At 41.2% G+C, this 23,989-nt stretch overlaps 1 protein-coding gene and 1 long non-coding RNA gene across 3 annotated transcripts in view; one reads left to right on the top strand and one right to left on the bottom strand.

Moving 5' to 3' along the window:
- atrnl1a (attractin-like 1a) overlaps window positions 1-23,989 on the top strand; it is a 449,940-nt gene that overhangs the window by 97,420 nt on the left and 328,531 nt on the right. The window contains exons 12-17 of one of the 2 annotated variants that reach the window (XM_034184476.1): window positions 273-484; window positions 6,688-6,806; window positions 8,310-8,426; window positions 11,285-11,417; window positions 15,659-15,846; window positions 21,500-21,713. In XM_034184476.1, coding sequence (XP_034040367.1) covers window positions 273-484; window positions 6,688-6,806; window positions 8,310-8,426; window positions 11,285-11,417; window positions 15,659-15,846; window positions 21,500-21,713 — 983 coding nt within the window. The remainder of the gene's footprint in view (window positions 1-272; window positions 485-6,687; window positions 6,807-8,309; window positions 8,427-11,284; window positions 11,418-15,658; window positions 15,847-21,499; window positions 21,714-23,989) is intronic. The other variant, XM_034184477.1, reaches the window with a different exon arrangement.
- Window positions 3,347-23,377, bottom strand: LOC117523063. The gene is made up of 3 exons (XR_004564403.1): window positions 23,366-23,377; window positions 10,002-10,006; window positions 3,347-3,458 (listed from the first exon to the last, which is right to left on the bottom strand). It is a non-coding gene; the product is annotated as an uncharacterized LOC117523063 (long non-coding RNA).

Raw genomic sequence — 23,989 nt, 5'->3', positions numbered from 1 at the left:
TTTAACCCCATTTACTCTGAGAAATGTCAGCTTTGAGCTCAGAAATGTCAGCTTTGAACATCAAACAATCAGCTTTAAACCTTTTTATTTAACCAACCCAAAGTGTGTGTTTACGTTTGAAAGGTTCTCCTGCAGTCCTGATATTTCCTCATCCATCCGTCTGTATTCTTCCAAACCTCTTCTCTCTTTCGTGCTCACACTTCTTCTGGTCCCTCTGCAGCTCGGCGTCTCTCACGTCGTGCTCTAATCCCGTCTCTCCGCCCCTCCTCCAGCTCCATGTTCATCTTTGGTGGGTTTTCGGGGATTCTTCTCAACGAGGTTCTGGCCTACACCCCTCCATCCTGTTGGGCCTTCTCCGATCCAGTCCTGTGTGCCGGTGCCGGCCCGGGTGTTCGCTGTAGCTGGGTTAAAGGTGGATGTGTCCCGTGGAAGCCACACCCACTCAACTATGCCTTTCGTCCACCTTTCTGCCCCCCACGAGTCGGTATGTGAACCTCCATCCGCTACGATGACTCTTCAATCTTTGGTTTCTCGCCAACATTAATCATTGGCTCATCTGATGTTTTCAAAAACTTTTCCTACGTCTCCATAAAGAGTAAAGTGATTTTTAACCATCACTGTTTTGCGTGGATGTGTTGACCCCACTTTCAACAGACCACAGCTGCACCTTTGTCAAAATAAAGCAGCGTTAAATTTATTGAACAGGCTTGAACAGTTTGGTTAGTATCAGTAATGTGGTTGTTCTTGAGGTACTTTATCGATTAGTTGGAGTCATTTGAGCAGAAGAAAATGAACCTTAACTGAAACAAGTGTGTTTGTGCACCCTCTAGTGGCTGCTTGCACTATTGTACTTTATTTAATGCAAAGTATCTGTTTGTTCCCATACTCCTCCTAGGATCCAGGCCCATTGGCCACGTTTCACCCAACTTGCTGTGGTACACATAGGTTGACCTCAGAATTGCCCTAAAGGGCTTGTTTTGGCAAAGGTTAATGTAATTGGGGTCAAAGGGCAGATATTTCCCTGCGATGTGGCACACCTATATCAGTAGGTTCTGGAATTGTCCAGTAAAGGTCAAAGGTCACTCTTACTTACAGTAAATCTTTTGCACACATATTGAGATGGATTATAGAATTAGCCAGTCAGGTGAAATTTGCCAAAGGTCAACCACTGGTGTCAAAGGCCTAAATTTCCATTTTCACTCTGATTTGCACCAGACTTTGGCATATTTGACCTTCTATAACTTACTGACATATGTGTGCAAAGGTCACTCATTGAGGCCAAAGTCACACGTGCTCGTCTGCTTGTTGACCTGCTCCTGTCAGGTTCTTTTGCTGATTTCACTGTAGGTCAGTGAAGATTGGCCCTGAAATCACCGTTAAAGAATTCATTTTTGTGAAAGTCAAGGACAAGAACTTTGAATTTCAACCCCATTTGGACAAAATGTGGCACACACAGGTGGATTCCAGAATTGCCCTGGCAAGATCAGCCAGAGGTCAATCACTCAGGTGAAGGTCTGTGGCATCGACTGCTAGATTACCATCCTACCCACGAGACTGTTTCCTCATCTACTAGTATAAGTAACAGGTTTGTTGTCGTGTCCCACTGCAGTGTGTACTCAAGGTTCTTGAAATGGAGCAATATGTCCACCGGGTGGATATTTGCCATTAATGCAGGTACAATCAAATTTTTCCAAGAGATTTAGCTACGTAGTTATAACTCCAGGTTGGTGATATTTAAAAAGCAGTGCATCAGCTATAATTACTAGATTATGGGTGATGAGATTTGATGTGAAAATATTTTTTTGATAGTGTGCAAAATAATCAAGTTTAAAAACTAAAAATTGACAAGCATTGTTACTTATTTCAATAAAATATTCAGAATCCAATTTCAAGATTATTTTTTTGACTAATGTATATATATGTATGTATATATATATATAAAAAACATGAAAGCTTGTAACCTTTTCTACCAGTGTTATTGGTTTGCAGAGGTCGGCCACTTGAATAATTCACTGAAACACCAGTTTCCTGCAGAACAAACAGCATCTTAGTGGGATTTGGGGGCTGGAATTTCCTGCTGCACGCACACAGTGTGAGACAGCACACTATAAATAAATTCATCAATTTAAATGACACAAATCCCAAACACAGCAAAACACTTCCAAAAAACTGTAATCAGTGTAAACGTCGACTGTGTGACGTACGTTCTGCGAAATGAACAGAAGAACTCCACATACAGTAAGTGCTGCTCTCAAAAGACTCATTTTTTCCAGAGAACAATAATAATAATCCACAAAGATTTGGCTTCTGAAGTTTGTTGGCAGACTGTATTTGCGAGAACAGAAGGTCAACCTGCAACAATTACCACATTCTCAAATAATTATTCCCGTTCTGAACCCTCCTCGTCCTCACGTCTGCCAGAGGAACAGAAAGCAGCAGATGTAAGTGCAGCCAGAAACATGAGGATTTAGAGTTTTATCACCTCTTAAAAAAATGCATCATTACTACGTTTGTCCTCAAAACTACTTCAGACAGATGCTATTGAAAATACAATAAGCAGAAATTCAATCCACCTGTGATCACTGGAAGACAACAGAGTAATCTGGAGCAGCATCGGAAATGCTACTTTTGAAGACTAATAGATTACAGATGACTGGTTACGACACCTTGACACTTACACAAATTTGATTTCTGCACTTGCACACAATCTGGCGTGCCTGTGAGGAAACTGTTGTAAAGTGTGCGTGGCTGTGAGCCAGTGCACAAAGAAAACTTAGATGCGTTCAAAACTTCTGGCACACATTAATTTTGTGAACTAGACATGAATACTGCACAACCTATTTGAAAACACTGTGTGTCACTGTGACTCAATGTGTCTCATCGTCGCAGCACAGCGCAGTGCAACGCAGCGCAACACAGCGCAACGCAACGCAGCACATCTGAGCGAGATGTTACATCTGTAATAAACATAATTTTACAGATGCATTATCTAACACATAAGAAGGAATGACAGCCATCTATATTATAAATAATTACCTTTGAGATGATTCCAAATGCGTTCTCCACTGCACAACACGCACAAGAGAACCTGCAGGTGCAGATCATTTCTCTGTGAGTCTGGGAGCGATGAGAGATAGTTTCATCAGCCAAGTAAGTAAGTCCCTTCGGCTGCTCCCTTGTTTGCGCTCGGGGTTGCCACAGCAAATCCAAGGTGGATCTGCATGTTGAATTGGCACAGGTTTTTCATTACATGGAGAAATGTGGCAGGGGTGGGATTTGAACCCGGAACCTTCTGCACTGAAATGAAGCACATTAACCACTTGGCCACCATCCCTGCATCATCACCTACGAAATGATTCTTTTATATAACGTGGCATCAAACGGGACAAAGTGGGTCACATTGGCACAACGAATTGCGCAGCAGTGCAGGGATCAAATTGGTGCAACTGTCAAGGTGCCTTTTCACTTAAAAGTGTAGTTATGTAACTATTTTAAATACTCCCTCAGAGCGATACAACTTAATACCTTTGATTACTATTCAAACAAATGTTTTCAAATGGAGAAATAAAGCTCCAAAATCTTAAAAATATCAGTTTAAACCTGGAAGTATCAAGCTCACAACAGTGATTATTGTTAAACTTTTCTTCAGTATAACTTGAGTTAAGTCACCTGTATGTCCCAGTGTGACCCTCTTTTTGTGTCCCCGGAGCAGCAACATTCCAAACAATCCCGCTGTTCCAAAACTGATCGCTTTTAACGGAGTAAAAGTTGCCAGATTTGCCGCTAGTCACTAGCTAGGATTTTTAGTCGCTAAAATTGAGGCAACAAACTGGATGTGGTGGTGCAAATTCAAAATAAGGGTCGATGAAATTAGTTATTTTGGTGAGTTAATTTGGTGGCTCATGTTGTACAGAAATGTGCTGTTCCTGCACAGCAGAGACATAAATCAACATCTGCAAGATTAATATTTGACACATTCAGAATTTTGAATTATATCCAAATGTAAGCACTATGGAATCACAAACATTTTAATGAGTAACTGTAATTTAATGACGTTTTTCCTCAGTAACTGGAACATTTTCTAGTTAAAGTAATGCCGAAATGATGTTGCTCTGTTACATGTACGTAGTTATGGTTCGACACTTATCAGGAGGAGAATGAGGCACGAATCTACAAATCAGAGCTGCAATTTTATCCTCCAAAAACGATGCCACGAACCCGCATTACATGCACAGTCAAGCTGGAATAAGCAGATGGACATTTTGGTGGAGGGGTGTGTGTGTGTGTGTGTGTGTGTGTGTGTGTGTGTGTGTGTGTGTGTGTGTGTGTGTGTAAGGGGTGAACGTGACACATCACTGTGAAATACTTTGAGGATCTCTGCAGTAGAAATGCAGTTCTTTTCATTTACAAACCAAAAAGACCAATAAGATTCCGAGGCATGGGGTTGGGGGAGGTTAAATCTCTGGCTTGCTCTTTCGCACAAAGCTGCAAGAACAGACTTTGGGGGAGTCACCCCTGTTTGTTAAAGACCTTAGCCAGGATTACAGAATATAACTGAGCACACAGGGAGTACAGGATGCACATGTCACTCAGTCAGCACATGTTCCAGTTACACATTTTGGGAAATAGTTACCAGGAGTGGAACCTTCCATCCAGCCATCCATTTTCTTCCGCTTTAGCCCGAGCCACCTCAACTGACTCCTTTCGACGTGGAGGAGCAGCGGCTCGACTCCGAGCTCCTCCCGAGTGACCAAGCTCCTCACCCTATTGCTAAGGGAGCGCCCAGCCACCCTGCGGAGGAAACTCATCTCGGCCGCCTGTACTCGCGATCTCGTTCTTTCGGTCATGAGCCAAATCTCATGACCATAGGTGAGGATCGGAACGTAGATCGATCGGTAAATCGAGAGCTTTGCCCCCCTACTCAGCTCTCTCTTCACCACGACGGTCCGATACAGCGACCGCATCACTGCAGATGCTGCACTGATCCGTCTATCGATCTCACGCTCCATCCGTCCCTCACTCGTGAACAAGACCCCGAGATACTTAAACTCCTCCACTTGAGGCAAGGACACTCCACCGACCTGAAGAGGGCAAAGCACCTTTTTCCGGTCAAGAACCATGGCAGTGGAACCTGTCTGAGTAATTATTAGTAATCAAAGTTGCCAGTTTGGTTCTTTAAATGTTGTGTAATATTCAGCCCTTAGACTGGTTTTGCAGCACTGTTATTCCCTCGTGATGCTAATTTTTACATCTGCCAAGGATGTAATAAAAACCATCAGCGTGTATTTATTTATTTGTCTGTCTGTTAGCAGGATTATGTCAAAACTACTGCATGGATTTTGACGAAATTTTCAGTGCTTCACAGTGCTTCATTTTTTCCACATTTTGTTGTTGCAGCCTAATTCCAAAATTGAGTAAATTAATCTTTCCCTCAAAATTCTAAAAAACTAAGAAATCACGTGTACATAAGTATTCACACCCTTTGCTCCATACTTTGTTGATCCACCTTTGACGGCAATTACAGCCTCAAGTCTTCTTGAATATGATGCCACAAGCTTGGTGCACCTATCTTTGGAGAGTTTGGTCCATTCCTCTTTGCAGCACCTCTCAAGCTCCATCAGGTTTGATGGGGAGCGTCGGTGCACAGACATTTTCAGATCTCTCCAGAGATGTTCAATCGGATTCAGGTCTGGGCTCTGGCTGGGCCACTCGAGGACATTCACAGAGTTGTCCTGAAGCCACTCCTTTGATATCTTGGCCGTGTGTTTAGGGTCATTGTCCTGCTGAAAGATGAACCTTCACCCCAGTCTGAGGTCAAGAGCGCTCTGGAGCAGGTTTTCAGCCAGGATGTCTCTGTACATTGCTGCATTCATCTTTCCCTCAATCCTGACTACTCTCCCAGTTCCTGCTGCTGAAAAAACATCTCCACTGCATGATGCTGCCTCCACCATGCTTCACTGTAGGGATGGTGCCTGGTTTCCTCCAAACATGACGCCTGGCATTCACGCCAAAAAGTTCAATCTTTGTCTCATCAGACCAGAGAATTTTGTTTCTCATGGACTGAGAGTCCTTCAGGTGGCTTTTGTCAAACTCTAGGTGGGCTGCCATGTGCCTTTTACTAAAGAGTGGCTTCCATCTGGCCACTCTACCATACAGGCCTGGTTGATGGATTGCTGCAGAGATGATTGTTCTTCTGGAAGATTCTCCTCTCTCCACAGAGGAATGCTGGAGCTCTGACAGAGTGATCATCGGGTTCTTGCTCATCTCCCTGACTAAAGTCCATCTCCCCCGGTCGCTCAGTTTAAATAACGATCAGTGGAAACAGGATGAACCTGAGCTCAATTTTAAGCTTCACGGTAAAGGCTTTGAATATTTATGTACATGTGATTTCTTAGTTTTTAAAAACTTTGAATAAATTTGCAAAAATTGAAAAAAAAACTTTGTCACATTGTCATTATGGGGTTTTGTGTGTAGAATTTTGAGGAAAAATGAATTCCATGCATTTTGGAATAAGGCTATAACGTAACAAAATGTGGAAAAAGTGCTGTGAATACTTTCTGGATGCACAGTATATAAATTTTCCAAAATGTTAACATTAATAAATCCAGGACCTTCTATTTAAAATGCTATGAAAACTTTCTAAAAATAATCATTAAAATGAGTTTGTGTGCATCTTCCCATTTGCAGAAAGTACAGATGAGCAGTGTTTCAGGTTCTTGGACTGTGCGAGCTGCACCACCAACACATGGGGCTGTCAGTGGTGTGAGGACAGGAAGTGCATCTCCATCTCTAGCAACTGCACGATGGTGAGTTGCCACGGTGATACAATAAATAAATAGCAATCTTACTGGATTGATATGAATATAAAGTGACCCTGATTGTAAGAACTCGGATTAAATGTTAACATTTAAAGTATGGTAGATTATGGTAAGGGCTCTTTTTGGCCTCACTGTCTTCTAACATTTCAGTCTCTTATACCACATTTCTTGGATGCTTGAGAGCTGTTTGATGACTTTACTGAATTTATCACCAAAACTTAAAGTTTGCATCATAATGTACCCTCAGTTACTCATTGATTTGCCTAATGTTTGAGCTGCTCTCGTGGAATCACTGAGTCTTTCCATCATGTAGCCCCTGTCACAGTTATGGGTGTGTTACTCCAGGCCTCTGGGCACATACTCATTTTACGGCTATTTGGTGCCACCTAATGTTACTTGTGTATTGACATATAAGTTTCTTCTTCTTATTATTATTTGGCTGCTCCCATTAGGGGTCGCCACAGCAGATCAGTCATTTCCATCTCACCCTGTCCTCTGTATCTTCCTCTGTCACACCAACCACCTGCATGTTCTCCCTCAGCACATCCATAAACCTCCTCTTTGGCCTCCCTCTTCTCCTCCTGCCTGGTCACTCCGTCCTCAGCATCCTTCTCCCTATATACCCTGGGTCCCTCCTCTGCACATGTCCATACCATCTCAATCTCGCCTCTCTGACTTTGTCTCCAAACTGTCCCACCTGAGCTGTCCCTCTATGTTTATTCCTAATCCTGTTCATTCTCATCACTCCCAAAGAGAATCGCAACATCTTCAGCTCTGCCACCTCCAGCTCTGCCTCCTGTATTTTTGTTAGTGCCACTGTCTCTAAGCCGTACAACATAGTTGGTCTCACTACTGTCTTATAGACTTTCCCCATCACTCATGCAGATACTCTTCGGTCACAGATCACTCCTGCCACCTTTCTCCACCCACTCCACCCTGCCTGCACTCTCTTCTTCACCTCTCTACCACACTCTCCATTACTTTGAACAGTTGACCCCAAATATTTAAACTCACCTACTTTCACCACTTGTACTCCTTGTAACTGCACTATTCCACTGTTCTCCCTCTCATTCACACACATGCACTCAGTCTTGCTTCTACTGACTTTCATTCCCCTTCTCTCCAGAGCATATCGCCACATTTCCAGGCTAGATTCAACCTGGTCTCACCTCTCACTACAGATCACAATCTCATCTGCAAACATCATAGTCCATGGAGACTCCTGTCTGATCTCATCCGTCAACCTGTCCATCACCATTGTGAACAAGAAAGGACTCAGAGCTGATCCTTGGTGTAATCCCACCTCCACCTTGAATGAGTCTGTCATTCCTACTGTGCATCTAACCGCTGTTACACTATCCTTGTATATGTCCTATACCACCCTCACATACTTCTCTGACACTCCAGACTTCCTCATACAATACCACAACTCTTCTTTTGACTCTCCTTTTATCTGTATACTCGGTTGGGATTGTATCTGTTTGTGTGCAGCTGACTCTGGAGCTGGCCCAGCAGCATGGTGGCACTTTGTATATGTCTCCCCCTCCATCCATGTTGTCTGAAACCCAGCTGAGTTTATGGAAGCATGGAGCCAGGAGGAGGGCAAAAGTGTGTATCATTTTACAGAATACTTTAAGTGCCACAGCCACACTTGGATTTGCCACCAATATTTCAGTGTGGATTTTAATTTATTGTAATGTAATTCACTGCCGGATTTTCCCAAAGCAAAAAAATACTCATGGCACATGATTAACTCGCATTGTTTTTTTCACACTGACATGCATATTTGAGTCCAAACCAAAGCAATCCTACTACTGCTTTGAGATCAGGTCAAGATGAACATGTTGGTGCTGTGTGTTGTTGCATCCACCACCTTATGGAAGCACCCTGAGCCACTTTGGCAACCAGTTTGGCCCCACTTCTTGAAAGTAGCCATCTTGGTTTTGCAGCCAGGGTTTTTTTTTTAATCTTTATAATCATATAGATAATGTGGTATACTTTTCAATATGATTGGAGCATTTTTAAATATTGACCCTGACCTGGATGTAGCTACCAACCTGGCCACCATACATTTTTGTGTAGGCCATGGTATACAGAGACAGGTTTGTAAATTTGGTCTAATCCCCTTCAGTGGTACAAAAGCCTGGTTGGTCACAGGAGCATTGCTCAAGTAATATCAATCAATCTTTATTTATACTGCCCTTTACAGCAGGCAGAGGGTGCCCAAAGTGCTTTACAGCAAAATCAAGGAAACACACAAACATAAAACGGGGATCAGAAATCTTGCGTAAATGAGGAAGTAACTTGTTCTACATTCTGTGTTCAGCTGCTGCAAAAGTACCATCGCCCCAGAGTTTGTATTTTGACCTCAGAACACTGAAGTAAACCTGACCAGACATTCTGAGAGCTAAAATTTTTGACAAGTAGGAACATGCAAGGCCATGAATAGCTTTAAAAACAAACATTAAAATCTTAAACTCAATTCTAAAACTAAATGGAAGCCAGTGGAGTGAGTAAAGTGCAGCTGTAATATGCTCACTTCTAGAAGTGTCACAAATATTGACATCATGCCTCTTGCGTTGGTGGTCTCCGATCACTCACTTATTAGGTTTCCAATCTGGTTGCTGTGTTTACTGGAACAAGAACCTTATTTATCACTGCGGCAACACGTCAAGTGTTCAACTACAGTTGAAGTTGGAGCCAGGATCCCTGATATCTTAGTGTCACTTTTGGAAAATGACCATTCAGTAGACAGTCTTGTGGACAGTTTAAACTATGTGCTCACAACCACACTTAACACGATTGCTCCACCTATATTAAAACCATACCCCCTCAAAACACAGTCACCGTGGTTCAGTGATTACTTACGTGGCCTCAAGCATAAGGCCAGAGGTCTAGAACAAAAATGGAGTAGTTCAAAATGAGAAGTATTCCACCTCACATAATGCAATGCTATTCTACACTATAAGCATTACTACTGGCTACAAAGCGGACCTATTAGTCCTGACTTGATCACCCAAGGCAAATAATACTCAAAGTTCCTGTTTGACATGGTGGCAACACTTATCCAAGGACAGCCACCAGTAGTTCGCTCTCCGTTACAGCACAAGATTTTTTTGGATTACTTTGAGAAGAAAATACTAGAACACATTAGGTTAAACATATCCCAGCATGCCTTAATACAGCCACTACACCCTATTATTGAGGTGGGTGCCATCGCTGATCCATTACCTAGGTTTACAGAATCTGATAGTATCTCACCAGGTGTGCCGACGAAACTCGTAACGTCTACAAAAAGCAGAACCTGCTTAATCGGCCACCACTACGGTTTTGGTGCTGTTAGATCTTAGCACTGCGTTTGATATGATGGATCATCATATTCTACTTGATAGGCTGGAGAATCATTTTGGGATAACTGGGAGTGCCCTTGCATGGTTGACATCATACCCAACCAGTCATTCTCATTCTATCTTGTACAACAACACTACCTCCAACCTTGATGTCATGAACTATGGGGTTCCACAGGGATCCATCTTAGGCCCCTGCTTTTCTCCCATTATATAGCACAATTTGGGCACGTACGGTGGCATTATTGGATTAGTTTTGCTACGCTGATGACACTCAGTTGTGCATGCCGATACCTGCTGGTAATCTCATGCACATAAAATCCTTAGAGGATTGTCTTCCGTTAATGAAAAGCTGGATGTCCAGCAATTTCACTGCACTTTTAAACTTGGACAAGACCGAAATGATGGTTCTTGGTCCAGCAAAACATCAACAGTTTAACCAGCTAACGCTTAACCTAGGCTCGTGTGTCATACCTCACACAAAGTGAGGAACCTTGGGGTGATTTTTGATCCCACGATGTCCATTGACCTACACAATACAGATATTATGAGGACTACTTTCTTCTAAATACAGTGAAGAATTGTCCCATCCTGTCTAGCCAGAACACTAAAGTTTGACGGTACAACATTCTGCATGCCAGAATGTCCCAACACAATGGTCTCTGTTTTACCACCATTCAGGTAAAGAAAATTTTGGGACAGTCACTGTTTTAAATCCTGAATACAATCAAACAATGAAGTCATTGCATCACTTCCATTAGTTCCCATAGGCTGATAGATTTGCAGATCATCTGAATAATAATGAAAGGACAGGTTATGCTGAGCTATAACTGACCCCAACAACAGCATGTACACTGAAAATAGAATAGGGCCAAGAATAGAACCATGTGGCACTCCACAAAAACTCAAGTACAATACCACTGATGCCAGCAAGATATTCTAACCAGGAAACACATACTGTGATATTTGTAAATATGTTGCGTCTGCCAAATAATACAGAATTTAATTTCTTGGGCAAAATGCTGATGTGACCTGCACCAAAGTAAGACCTGCTATAAACATCAATGAAAAGTCCATGTCTGTCTTATGGTTGACTTGGTTTTCTTTCTGTGTGTGAAGTCGGTGCTCGACTCCTCCAGGTGTGAGCACAGAGAGCAGCAGGAATGCTTCAGACTGGCCAACTGCCGGAGCTGCTCCCTGAACAACAAGTGTCAGTGGGATCCACAGCAGCAGGAGTGTCAACCAGCACCCGGTGAGCGCGCCTACATCCATCGCCAAGGCGAAAGCTTCTGGGAAAATGGATGTTAAGGCATCTTAATTCAAGACGGGCATTAACATTAGACATTGGTTGTTATGTGGTTGCTAGACAGAGTTATGGAAATGGGTTTTAGCTTGTGTGAAATGTAAATAAAAACAGAATACAATGATTTGCAAATCCTCTTCACCTAATATTCAACTGAATACACCACAAAGACAAGATATTTAATGTTCAAACTGATAGACTTGTTTGTTTTTGTGCAATATTTGTTCATTTTGAAATGGATGCCTGCAACATGTTTCAAAAAAGCTGGGACAGTGGCAACAAAAGATTGGGAAAGTTGATGAATGCTCAAAGAACCCCTGTTTGGAGCATTCCACAGGTGAACAGGTTAATTGGAAACGTGAGTGTCATGATTGGGTATAAAAGGAGCATCCCCAAAAGGCTCAGCCATTCACAAGCAAAGATGGGGGGAGGATCACCAGTTTGTGAACAACTGCTTGAAAAAATAGTTCAACAGTTTAAGAACAATGTTTCTCAATGTTCAATTGCAAGGAATTTAGGGATTCCATCATCTACAGTCCATAATATAATCAGAAGATTCGGAGAAGCTGTAGAACTTTCTACACGTAAGCAGCAAGGCCGAAAACCAACATTGAATGCCCGTGACCGTCCTTCCCTCAGGCGGCACTGCATTAAAAACCGACATCATTGTGTAAAGGATCTTACCGTGTGGCCTCAGAAACACTTCAGAAAACCATTGTCAGTTAACACAGTTCGTCGCTACAATTTCGTTGTGCAAGTTAAAACTCTACCATGCAAAGCGAAAGCCATACTGATGTGACAACATCCAGAAACACCGCCACCTTCTCTGGGCCCGAGCTCATTTGAAATGGACAGACGCAAAGTGGAAAAGTGTGCAGTGGTCTGATGAGTCCACATTTCAAATTGTTTTTGGAAATAGTGGACGTTGTGTCCTCTGGACAAAAGAGGAAAAAGACCATCCAGATTGTTACCAGTGCAAAGTTCAAAAGCCAGCATCTGTGATGTTATGGGGGTGTGTAGGTACCCATGGCATGGGCAACTTACACATCTGTGATGGCACCATCAATGCTGAAAGGTACATCCAGGTTTTGGAGCAACACATGGTGCCATCCAAGCAATGTCTTTTTCAGGGACGTCCCTGCTTATTTCAGCAAGACAATGTCAAGCCACATTCTGGACATGTTGCAACAGCGTGGCTTTGTAGTAAAAGAGTGCGGGTACTAGACTGGCCTGCCTGCAGTCCAGACCTGTCGCCCATTGAAAATGTGTGGCGCATTATGAAGCACAAAATAAGACAACTGACTGTTGAACAACTGAAGTCGAACATCAAGCAAGAATGGGAAAGAATTCCACCTACAAAGCTTCAACAATTAGTGTCCACAGTTCCCAAACACTTATTGAGTGTTGTTAGAAGGAAAGGTGATGTAACACAGTGGTAAACATACCATTGTCGCAGCTTTTTTGAAACGTGTTGCAGGCATCCATTTCAAAAATGAGCAAATATTTGCACAAAAACAATAAAGTTTATTAATTTGAACATTAAATATCTTGTCTTTGTGGTGTAATCAACTGAATATAGGTTGAAGAGGATTTGCAAATCATCGTGTTCTGTTTTTATTTACATTTTACACAACGTCCCAACTTCATTGTAATTGAGGTTGTAGATGTTTATCATAATTCTCTCCAGTAGCTTTCGTATCACGGTCATCAGCATCAGCAAGCGTCCATTCTACAAGATCACATGGAAAACATAAGGGTTTGCAAATCCTTTGTGTGACCAAAGTATAAACTGTGGGAAGCAGGCACAACAAACAGGCTGTCAGATCTGTGAGTGATTCTATTGTCGTCCAGCTCACAAACATTTGATACTTTGCAAAATAGAAAACCTCAGTGGGAACCGTTTCCAGCACGCCAGCTGTTATATGGCCGCCCCTTAAACACTATGTTGTGGCTAATTATCCTAAATGGGCAATATGTTTATCTCTGCTTTACACAAAGACCATAACCTCATCTGCCCGTTTATTTTTGTAGTCCTTTGTCTGTCTGTCTCTCTCCTTTCGTCCGTGTCCTTGTTTAAACAGGGTGCTCTTACATGGAGAAAAATAAAGAAAGACAGTATTTTCTTTTCTGTGCTGTGAAAACCAGTCAGTGATGGAAGCCATTAGGGGTCTGTGGATGGAATCAGTTATGGAGTCTAGAATAAACAGCGGTGCTCAGTGGAGGTAGAAGGACTTGGAGCTGTCTGTCATCCTGGCTAATTGAACGGCCTCTGAGCGATTCCACACCACGTTGGTGTCTCAGTCCATCCACACTGCTAATCTATCTGCTAATAGAATCTCCAATCACCACAAGAATTCATTTTCCTTCACATTCCAGTTCTGGGAATTGTGACTAAGTCACATTCTATGTGGCAGGTCAGGTCTGGGAGCATGTGCTGGTGCTGCACCACACCACGGAACCACCTTCGGTAAATGGACGGTAAATAGTCTGCATTTACAGTATATAGTGCTTTTCCATCTGCATCACAATAATGCCTCACATTCACCCCGATGTGAGGCTGCTGCCATACAAGGAGCCCACTACACACAGGGAGCAACTAGCAGATTAAGGACCTTGCCCAAGGGCCCTTAGTGATTTTCCAGTCAGGCTGGGATTTGATCCAAGGATCCTCTGGTCTCAAGTCCAACGTTTAACCACTAGACCATCACCTCCCCATCCAAGGTCCATCCAAGCAGACAACCAGCCCATCTATCTTCCGCAGCCAGGTGAAACGTGGGCGTGTCCTTGGCCTTCTCCAGTTGCTGTTGTCCTCAACCCTGTGACTCCTGTGTAGCCACGTGTCACGTGGTCAAATTAATGCCAACTTATATAAACAAGCAGCAGTGGCGAGCACACTTGCTTCTAATTTCTAAGCACAAGAAACACATGACTTTATGATTTACAAATGCTTTTCAGTGTTAAACTTTGTCCAGAAACATGTTAGCTGACATAAATTTGCTCAAATAAATTTGGTAGATGCTAATTGTTCTGCTAATGGTTTTCAAAGTTAGCTGAAAAACTGATCTGCTAATGAAAAACTGTGTTTGTTTCTACTGGAGCTTATACACTTATTATCCAATAAACAGAATTGGCACATCACAACACATAATTTAGGGTTTTCAGACACTTTCGACTGACAAACTTTATTCAAAAACATGCTAGCTGACTTAAATTTAGTATTCTCAAGGTCGGTCATCTGAGCATTTATCCTCTGGGGGGTGGGTTTTCTCGGTGAAAACATCGCAGAGCTCAGTACAAATACATGTAATTTGGTCACTTTTCAAAGGGGTCAGAGTCGTCAATAAATTCAATGTACAACGGTTCATTTCAGGTCATCTTAGTGTATAAATATCACCCTTCTAGGCAATGAGAGCTATCAGCTGGCTGTTAGAAGCAAGTTAGACAAAAGCAAACCGGCTGATTTTAATAGACAATCAATACAGCCAGAGTGAGTTTTCACTGAGCGGCCAGTCGCGGAAGTACAAATTCTCAGCTTCGGATTGGCCACTTCACCGAAGTGACGTGGCACCAACTTCGACATTATACTGGTTGGGCTTCAAGGTTAAGGAAATGTCACACCTTGACGATTTAGCCTGCGTATGCCGACAGCCCCATTTCCACCCAGGGCCTTTAGCTGATGAACTGACCTGCTCATGAAAAATATGTTTGTTTCTGGAAGTGACTTAGCACCAACCTCGAGAATTGGAGCTTATACACTAATCCAATAAATGAAATGGACAAATGATGCTAGGGTTTTTAAACACGTTTGACTGATAATCTTCATCCAAAAACATGCAGTGAGTTATAATTAGCTGAACTAAATTTAGTAGATGCTATTTTTGTGCTAATTGTTTTCAAAGTTAGCTAGAAAGCCAATCTGCTAATGTAAAATATGCTTGCTTTGAGTCGAGCATGTGCACTAATCCATTAAGGTACATACATTCACACATTGCAACACATGATTTTATGGTTTTCAAAGACTTTTGACTGATTTAACTTGAGCCAAAAACATGCTAGCTGACTTTTAGCTAGCTAACTGAAATTTAATGGACACTATTTGTTCTGCTAATGGTTTTCAAAGTTAGTTGAAAAGCTAATCAGCTGCAGATGTAACAGATGAATAAAGGTGGTCTGTGTGTCTTTGTGTGCAGGTCAGCTGTGTGGAGACGGCTGGTATCATGTGGAGGATGTTTGTCTTCTTATCAACTCCACCACAGACAGCTACGATAACGCTCAGCACTACTGCAAGAACCTGGGAGGAAATATCGCCTCTCTTCTCACAGACAAACACGTCAGCTTTGTTCTGGAGGAGCTACAAACATACCAGCTGCAAGACAAGGTGGGTTTAGTTGTCCTACACTGAAACCAAACGTTATATTACAGCATTCCTCAGTTACTGTGTTGACTGTTGTTAAACTGAGGTCCCTTCTTTCCAGAGGAAGCTGCCTCGGGCTCACAGTCTTCTTTTTAACCAGATTTTAAAAACCCATTGAGATCAAGACCTCTTTCACAAGAAAAGGCCAAGAAAGGCAGCAGCACATGACATATAACACAAAACAAAACAACACAACCACCATAATATACAAGCAGCTGACCAAAGAACACAACAGTTATTTTATTGCAGTTACAATGTAAGCACCGACACAGTAACAACTCAAGGTTTAAGACACACACACTGTTCAAACGATTTTCCTTGTCGGTTTTCCAATATTGAACGGAAGGCTGTCAGAGAAACCAGCCCAGACAGTTTGTACCGATTGGAGGGCATTCCAAGAAGAGGCGGAAGCAAAACTAAAAGCGTTCCTCCGCAGAAAAGTAGACAAGTACGTAGGAACGAGCCTAATAAGAGCATAATACACCAAAGTCATCCAGTGTGTGGGTCGCCTTCCTTCCAAAAAGGGCATGCCAGCTTTGGCATAAAGTTTGCAATGGTAGGAAAGGCGGCTACTACCAGTAATAAGCACAATGGTACAATGGGGACAACAACTGTAAACAAGTGATTGAAGCACACAAATACACAATATCACCATAGCCAAGTACGGGCATGAATGTAGCATTTATCAAATGGAGAAACATGACTCATTTCTATAGAAGAACCCGAGCTTCGACCTCAATTTATAGATCAGGTGTTGAATATGAGCTTAGAAGGACAGCGCTGCATCAATAATTAAACCCAAGTACTTGGATGTAGTGACCAGTGGTGGGCACACTTCCGATAATAGATAATTATCGAAGATAATGTTTTCAGTATCGGATTATCTTTTTAGATAACTTTAAAAACCAGTATCTGACCAATTATCTTCAGATTAATTTTTATCAGATAACTTTTAAACTGATAAACAAAATAAAGCTGAACAGCAACAAGCATTTTTAAAATTAGTTCAGCACCCACCTCTTAAAAGTTTTATAACAGACGCATAGTTATAACCTTTGCAAACAAAATGGGTAACCAGGTGATTGGTGCCGTATTCTGTACCAGGTCAGAATCACAACTTAAATGACAGAAAAAAGTAACATTTAGAAAAAGTCTTCCTTTACTGTATTATCTCGGTGTCTAATGGAGCAGCTATCACAGAAGCTAACTTTGCTACATTATCCATGAATAACTAACAAGCAAACAAACAAAAAACGTTCTTTACTGTTGTATAAACCAGTTAAAAACCCAGTTTGCAAACAAATTAGAAACATTCTATACACTATTTGCATATATGACATAATACAGCACCTTTACTGTGAGATTCAGATGCCAAGCTGAAAAGCAAAAGCTATTATAGCCTATGCAAATTATTTCAATCATAAAAATGTTTCTGTACATTGTTTGACAAAAGAACTCAATACTGTGTTTTTTTTTTCGGGGGGTGTTGATAATGTCAGCAACATTTATTTGAAAGTGACAATAATTCTGCAGTGCTCTGATTAAAAAACAGAAGAAAAGCCTGACAGGTGGGATGTGATGTTTAATAATAAGGCACTTTGACGTAGTCTTCTTCACACCTGTCAGACTTTATCCCGGAGCTGTGATTGCACCTGCAGTTGTGAAGTTATCACTTTCCTCTCCGCTAAAGAGTCAAGAAAAATCAGTGAAAAATAAAAAAGTTCTTCATTACACAGAAACACCTTTAATGAAAATAATATGACAAACTTCAGATGTCTGCCTGTCAACCAAGAAAAGGGGTAAAAACATTTTGAGGTTTGGTTCTTTTGGTGAAATTTGTGGTGATCCAGAGATATAGTTTCTTTTTACATAATTGGCATCTCTAATGGAGCTCTCATATGTGGGACAACACACCTGCGTTTATTAGAATAAACACACCGTAAATTAGCATAAGCTGTCAATGCATTTTCCACGATATCGTCACAACCATTAAGGCTAGAAGAAAGATCCAAAGCTTATACTGATTATTTTTACCCGAGGCAAAAATTTGGGCATCAGGTATTGTAAAGGCCTTCCATCTGTCTGTCCATCTGTCTGTCTGTGCTCAGCATAAGTCCAGTCCTATTCCTGCCAGGGTCTTCAAATTCACAGAGAACATTCTTGAGACACAGACCTTGAACAATTTCAAAGATGGCTAATCTTGACCTATTTTAAGAGGTCAAAAGGTCATATTCTGTTCCCTATTTTTATGCTCATACTGTCAACACCTCAGTCTGATATTTCCCCATCCAGAAATCTCGCTCAGTTAATAATCCTTTATTATTTTTAAAACAAGAAATTTTACAGCTATCTTTTGAAAATTTACAGATTTTGTGTTCAGTCTTCTAAATCAGTTTTTTGTTTGTGCAAGAGCTTTCGCTTATTTTAATCAACTTTAGTCAGTGGCTCAGGAAGGTGGCGGTTGTTGTGGTGGTGATGGTGGGGTGGCTGACTCCCCCCCCATAGATCCGCCACTGCTTGTGTGAATTCTTTCTGAACACACACACACACACACACACACGAATCACATCACATCTGACAGGCGTGTCATGTTGATTTCCAATATTCATGGTGAAAATATTATTTGAGACCTCACACAAACTTTTGATAAATGTGCAGCGTCAGGAGAACAAGAGTAAATATTTGAACAGGAGGTAATTGAGAGAATGTGTGGTTCTCGCCTTTACTTCTTCTCTTCCTGGCACAGAAGAGTCTGTTTTTGGAGATAAACCATTAAAAATTAAAAAAAATATCTATATATACATATTATCTATCTATCTATCGATCTATATGAGCCAGGGTCTTATAAATAAAACACCCCTTTGACGCTTTTAAGCTATGGCAATGCAGACGCTTTTCTGTTGTCATTCCACTCTTAGAAGTCTGGTACTCTCAGCAGAAATGTGTTTTCTCTGCACAAATGCAATTATTTCTACTCCGCCCAGATTGCAAAGGATTTAAAAGCGGAGATGCTGAGTGGAATTCACACAAACACACATTATGTGCTGTTTGTACACTCACAGTCTGACTGTGATGCTGCCGAAGCTCAAATTTTAAGCCTTTATAAGTTTACAAAGAAACAAATCCCAAGCGTGGAAAAGGGTTTGATTCCCTCCAGGTAAAACCTGCAAGATCTTATGTTATGGCCTGTTATGATTAGCTACACCTACAACTAAAAGACTCCAAAATTTACAATGCTACAAATCTAAATGTCTGCTTTTATGACAGTTAATCTGAAGATGCTTTAATTTAAGATCAGATTTATTCACCTGACTTTATTTGTAGCATATTTGTTGTGTTGCTGCAAGAATCCTTCAGTTATCTCCAAACCGATGTACGAATCTGCTTCACGTGCAACTTCAACAAGGTATGAGTCTGAATAGTTAAATACAACCCCTGGCAAAAATTATGGAATCACCGGCCTCAGAGGATGTTCATTCAGTTGTTTAATTTTGTAGAAAAAAAGCAGATCACAGACATGACACAAAACTAAAGTAATTTCAAATGACAACTTTCTGGCTTTAAGAAACACTATAAGAAATCAAGAAAAAAGATTGTGGCAGTCAGTAACAGTTACTTTTTTAGACCAAGCAGAGGAAAAAAATATGGAATCACTCAATTCTGAGGAAAAAATTATGGAATCACCCTGTAAATTTTCATCCCCCAAACTAACACCTGCATCAAATCAGATCTGCTCATTGACATTGACCCTATGCCATGACATTGACCCTATGTGTCTTTTTACAAGAAATGTTTTCGCAGTTTTTGCTCTACGGCAAGATGCATTATCATCTTGAAACATCCCCAAACATTCTTTCAATTGTCCAAAATATCAACGTAAACTTGTGCATTTATTGATGATGTAATGACAGCCATCTCCCCAGTGCCTTTACCTGACATGCAGCCCCATATCATCAATGACTGTGGAAATTTACATGTTCTCTTCAGGCAGTCATATTTATAAATCTCATTGGAACGGCACCAAACAAAAGTTCCAGCATCATCACCTTGCCCAATGCAGATTCGAGATTCATCACTGAATATGACTTTCATCCAGTCATCCATAGTCCACGAATGCTTTTCCTTAGCCTATTGTAACCTTGTTTTTTTTCTGTTTAGGTGTTAATGATGGCTTTCGTTTAGCTTTTCTGTATGTAAATCCCATTTCCTTTAGGCAGTTTCTTACAGTTCGGTCACAGACGTTGACTCCAGTTTCCTTCCATTCGTTCCTCATTTGTTTTGTTGTGCATTTTTCGATTTTTGAGACATATTGTTTTAAGTTTTCTGTCTTGACGCTTTGATGTCTTCCTTGGTCTACCAGTATGTTTGCCTTTAACAACCTTCCCATGTTGTTTGTATTTGGTCCAGAGTTTAGACACAGCTGACTGTGAATAACCAACATCTTTTGCAACATTGCATGATGATTTACTCTCTTTTAAGAGTTTCATAATCCTCTCCTTTGTTTCAATTGACATCTCTCGTGTTGGAGCCATGATTCATGTCAGTCCACTTGGTGCAACAGCTCTCCAAGGTGTGTTCACTCCTTTTTAGATGCAGACTAATGAGCAGATCTGATATGATGCAGGTGTTAGTTTTGGGGATGAAAATTTACAGGGTGATTCCATAATTTTTTCCTCAGAATTGAGTGATTCCATATTTTTTTCCTCTGCTTGGTCTAAAAAAGTAACCGTTACTGACTGCCACAATCTTTTTTTTCTTGATTTCTTATAGTGTTTCTTAAAGCCAGAAAGTTGCCATTTGAAATTACTTTAGTTTTGTGTCATGTCTGTGATCTGCTTTTTTTTCTACAAAATTAAACAACTGAATGAACATCCTCAGAGGCTGGTGATTCCATAATTTTTGCCAGGGGTTGTATGTTCTTGAGGGTCTTCTTCTGCATTGGTGTTGAACCTTGTTATTGATACTTCAGAGCTGAAGGTCCCATTCAAACTGGAACATTGTGAAGGTCCCAGGGGTGACATCCTTAATTCACAAGTTGTGCAGTTAAGCGCTTTGCATGATCACACCCTAATATCTCTATGAGAGTGTAAGTGGATGTGAGGCATCATTGCAAAACGCTTTGAACATCTGCATAGAAATGCACCTTACCCTTGTGAAGTACCTTGGGGCAACTGACATGATACAAGGATGAGGTGTTGCAGGAGGTGCTAAAATGCTTCACCTCAGGGAGCCGTGGTGGATGACTACTGCTCTTGCACGCACACTTTGTGCACAGAAACCTTTCATCACCAGAAAAATTCTCATTTCTGAGCTCACCATCTAAATAGCAATGTTCCAGTTGCAGGCAAACCCATCTCTAAAATACATTGACAGGTGACACACTGGTTAATTTAATTTTATATTCAGTGCATTGTCAAAAAATGCCCATGAATACTTAAGCATAGTCCAGCCACTTTTCACCCTATGCCTTAACTTGTGCTCAAATTACACACCATGGAAACAGCAAAGTTAGTTGGACAGGCCCCACTTGTGCTGTGTTCTTTGTGCTTGTGCTTGCTCCACAGCTCAAGATAGGGCCCTGAGAGTCATTTCTGTTTGTATAACGATAAATTTTCAGACGTTGTCTCCATGGGTCGGCCTGAGGAAGATCAATGTGTCGTACTGGGCCTGGGAAGACATGTCACCCTTCACCAACAGCAGCCTGCGCTGGCTGCCCGAGGAGCCCAATGATTCAGGATTCTGTGCCTACCTGGAATGGGGACAGCTGACTGGACTGAAAGCCAACCCCTGCACCGCCACCACTGAAGGCCTCATCTGTGAAAAACCCATCGGTGAGCACCAAAAAAAACGACAACTAAACCCGTGTCACCTTTGTAGAAATCAAATCAATAATCAGGTCAGAGGTGTTTAGTATTTGGATTTATTTGTGGTTGACTGCCCATCTTAAAGTCATGTTCCAACATCAAGATTTTCTCAGAATATTCTGAAATATTGTATTATTCTCATTCGTAGCTGTAATAATAGCATAATTATCTAAGACTCAAATCTGGGTGTCTGTTATATGTTCGGCAAAAATATGTAGTTCAATTGTCATTTTTCAGGCAATATGTAAAATTAGTTGAAGATGTGCAGTAAGATTTGACTGACGGCGCCAAACAGGCTGCCTCCGGAGTGTTCTGATAAACTGGACCTTTTCAAATCTCGGTTGTCGTCCTGTGTCCTTGTTTTTGTCTGTGTGATTATTGTTTTTCTGTGTTGATGGGGATTTTTTTCCTCATTGCCGCTGTGTAATGCAGCGGCTGTGAGGGTTTTTTTTTTCTCCTTTTCCCTCGTGTTTTGCTTTCATATATATGTTTTATGTACCGGGCCGGCCTATGTGTTGTGTGTTGTGTGTGTGTTGTTTGTTATGGGTCAGTGTTGGTTTGCTCAGCCCTGCTGTTGACCATGGCAGGGATGTACATCTGGAGCTGGTCCCCGGCGCCTAATGGTGACTTCTGCTCCTACTGGCAATTAGGATGGGTTAAATGCAGTAGACACATTTCATTGTGCAGGGAACATGTTCTTCTATGCATATAACAATAACATTTCTTTGAATCCTTGAATCCTTTGAAGATTTTTCTGAACAAAATTGCAGCTGTCATTTTAATTTTTTAAAAGCATATCATGAATCTCATTGCTCACAGGGGAGGCACTGTGTTCATGCTAACATCAGCCATTACGTAGGATCTCACTCTATGCCTGTAAAACATAGTATGAAAACTCATCAGCGTAACATAATGCTAACATCTGCTTGTTAGCATCATGTTATGTGATGTTTTTGAGCTTTCATGCATTATCAGCCTTATGTGGTGTTGGCAAGTTTTCGCACTAACATTAGTTTGTTAGCATCATGTTATAGGGTGTTGGCAAGTTTTCGCACTAACATTTAGCCTGTTAGCATCATGTTATGTGGTGTTGGCAAGTTTTCGCACTAACATTTAGCCTGTTAGCATCATGTTATGTGGTGTTGGCAAGTTTTTGCACTAACATTAGCCTGTTATCATCATGTTATGGGATATTAGTGAGTTTTCGCACTAACATTAGCCTGTTAGCATCATGTTATGGGATGCTGGCAAGTTTTCACACTAACATTAGCCTGTTAGCATCATGTTATGGGAATGCTGGCAGGTTTTCACACTAACTTTAGCCTGTTAGCATCATGTTATGTGATGTTGGCAAGTGTTTGCACTAACATTAGCTTGTTAGCATCATGTTATGGGATGTTAGTGAGTTCTCGCACTAACGTTAGCATGTTAGCATTATATTATGGGATGTTGGCAAGTTTTCACACTAATATTAGCCTGTTAGCATCATGTTAGGGGATGTTCGTGAGTTTTCACACTAACATTAGCCTGTTAACATCATGTTAGGGGATGTTGGTGAGTTTTCGCACTAACATTAGTTTGTTAACATCATGTTATAGGGTGTTGGCAAGTTTTCGCACTAACATTTAGCCTGTTAGCATCATGTTATGTGGTGTTGGCAAGTTTTTGCACTAACATTAGCCTGTTATCATCATGTTATGGGATATTAGTGAGTTTTCGCACTAACATTAACCTGTTAGCATCATGTTAGGGGATGTTGGTGAGTTTTCACACTAACATTAGCCTGTTAGCATCATGTTATGGGAATGCTGGCAGGTTTTCACACTAACTTTAGCCTGTTAGCATCATGTTATGTGATGTTGGCAAGTGTTTGCACTAACATTAGCTTGTTAGCATCATGTTATGGGATGTTAGTGAGTTTTCGCACTAACGTTAGCATGTTAGCATTATATTATGGGATGTTGGCAAGTTTTCACACTAATATTAGCCTGTTAGCATCATGTTAGGGGATGTTCGTGAGTTTTCACACTAACATTAGCCTGTTAACATCATGTTAGGGGATGTTGGTGAGTTTTCACACTAACATTAGCCTGTTAGCATCATGTTATGGAATGTTAGTGAGTTTTCGCACTAACATTAGCCTGTTAGCATCATGTTATGAGATGCTGGCAAGTTTTCACACTAACATTAGCCTGTTAGCATCATGTTAGGGTTTGTTGGTGAGTTTTCACACTAACATTAGC

The sequence above is a fragment of the Thalassophryne amazonica genome, chromosome 13 (assembly GCF_902500255.1).
Source record: "Thalassophryne amazonica chromosome 13, fThaAma1.1, whole genome shotgun sequence".
NCBI classification, from domain to species: domain Eukaryota; kingdom Metazoa; phylum Chordata; class Actinopteri; order Batrachoidiformes; family Batrachoididae; genus Thalassophryne; species Thalassophryne amazonica.
Note: the sequence above shows the minus strand (reverse complement) of the source record. Positions and strands in the feature narration are given on the sequence as shown.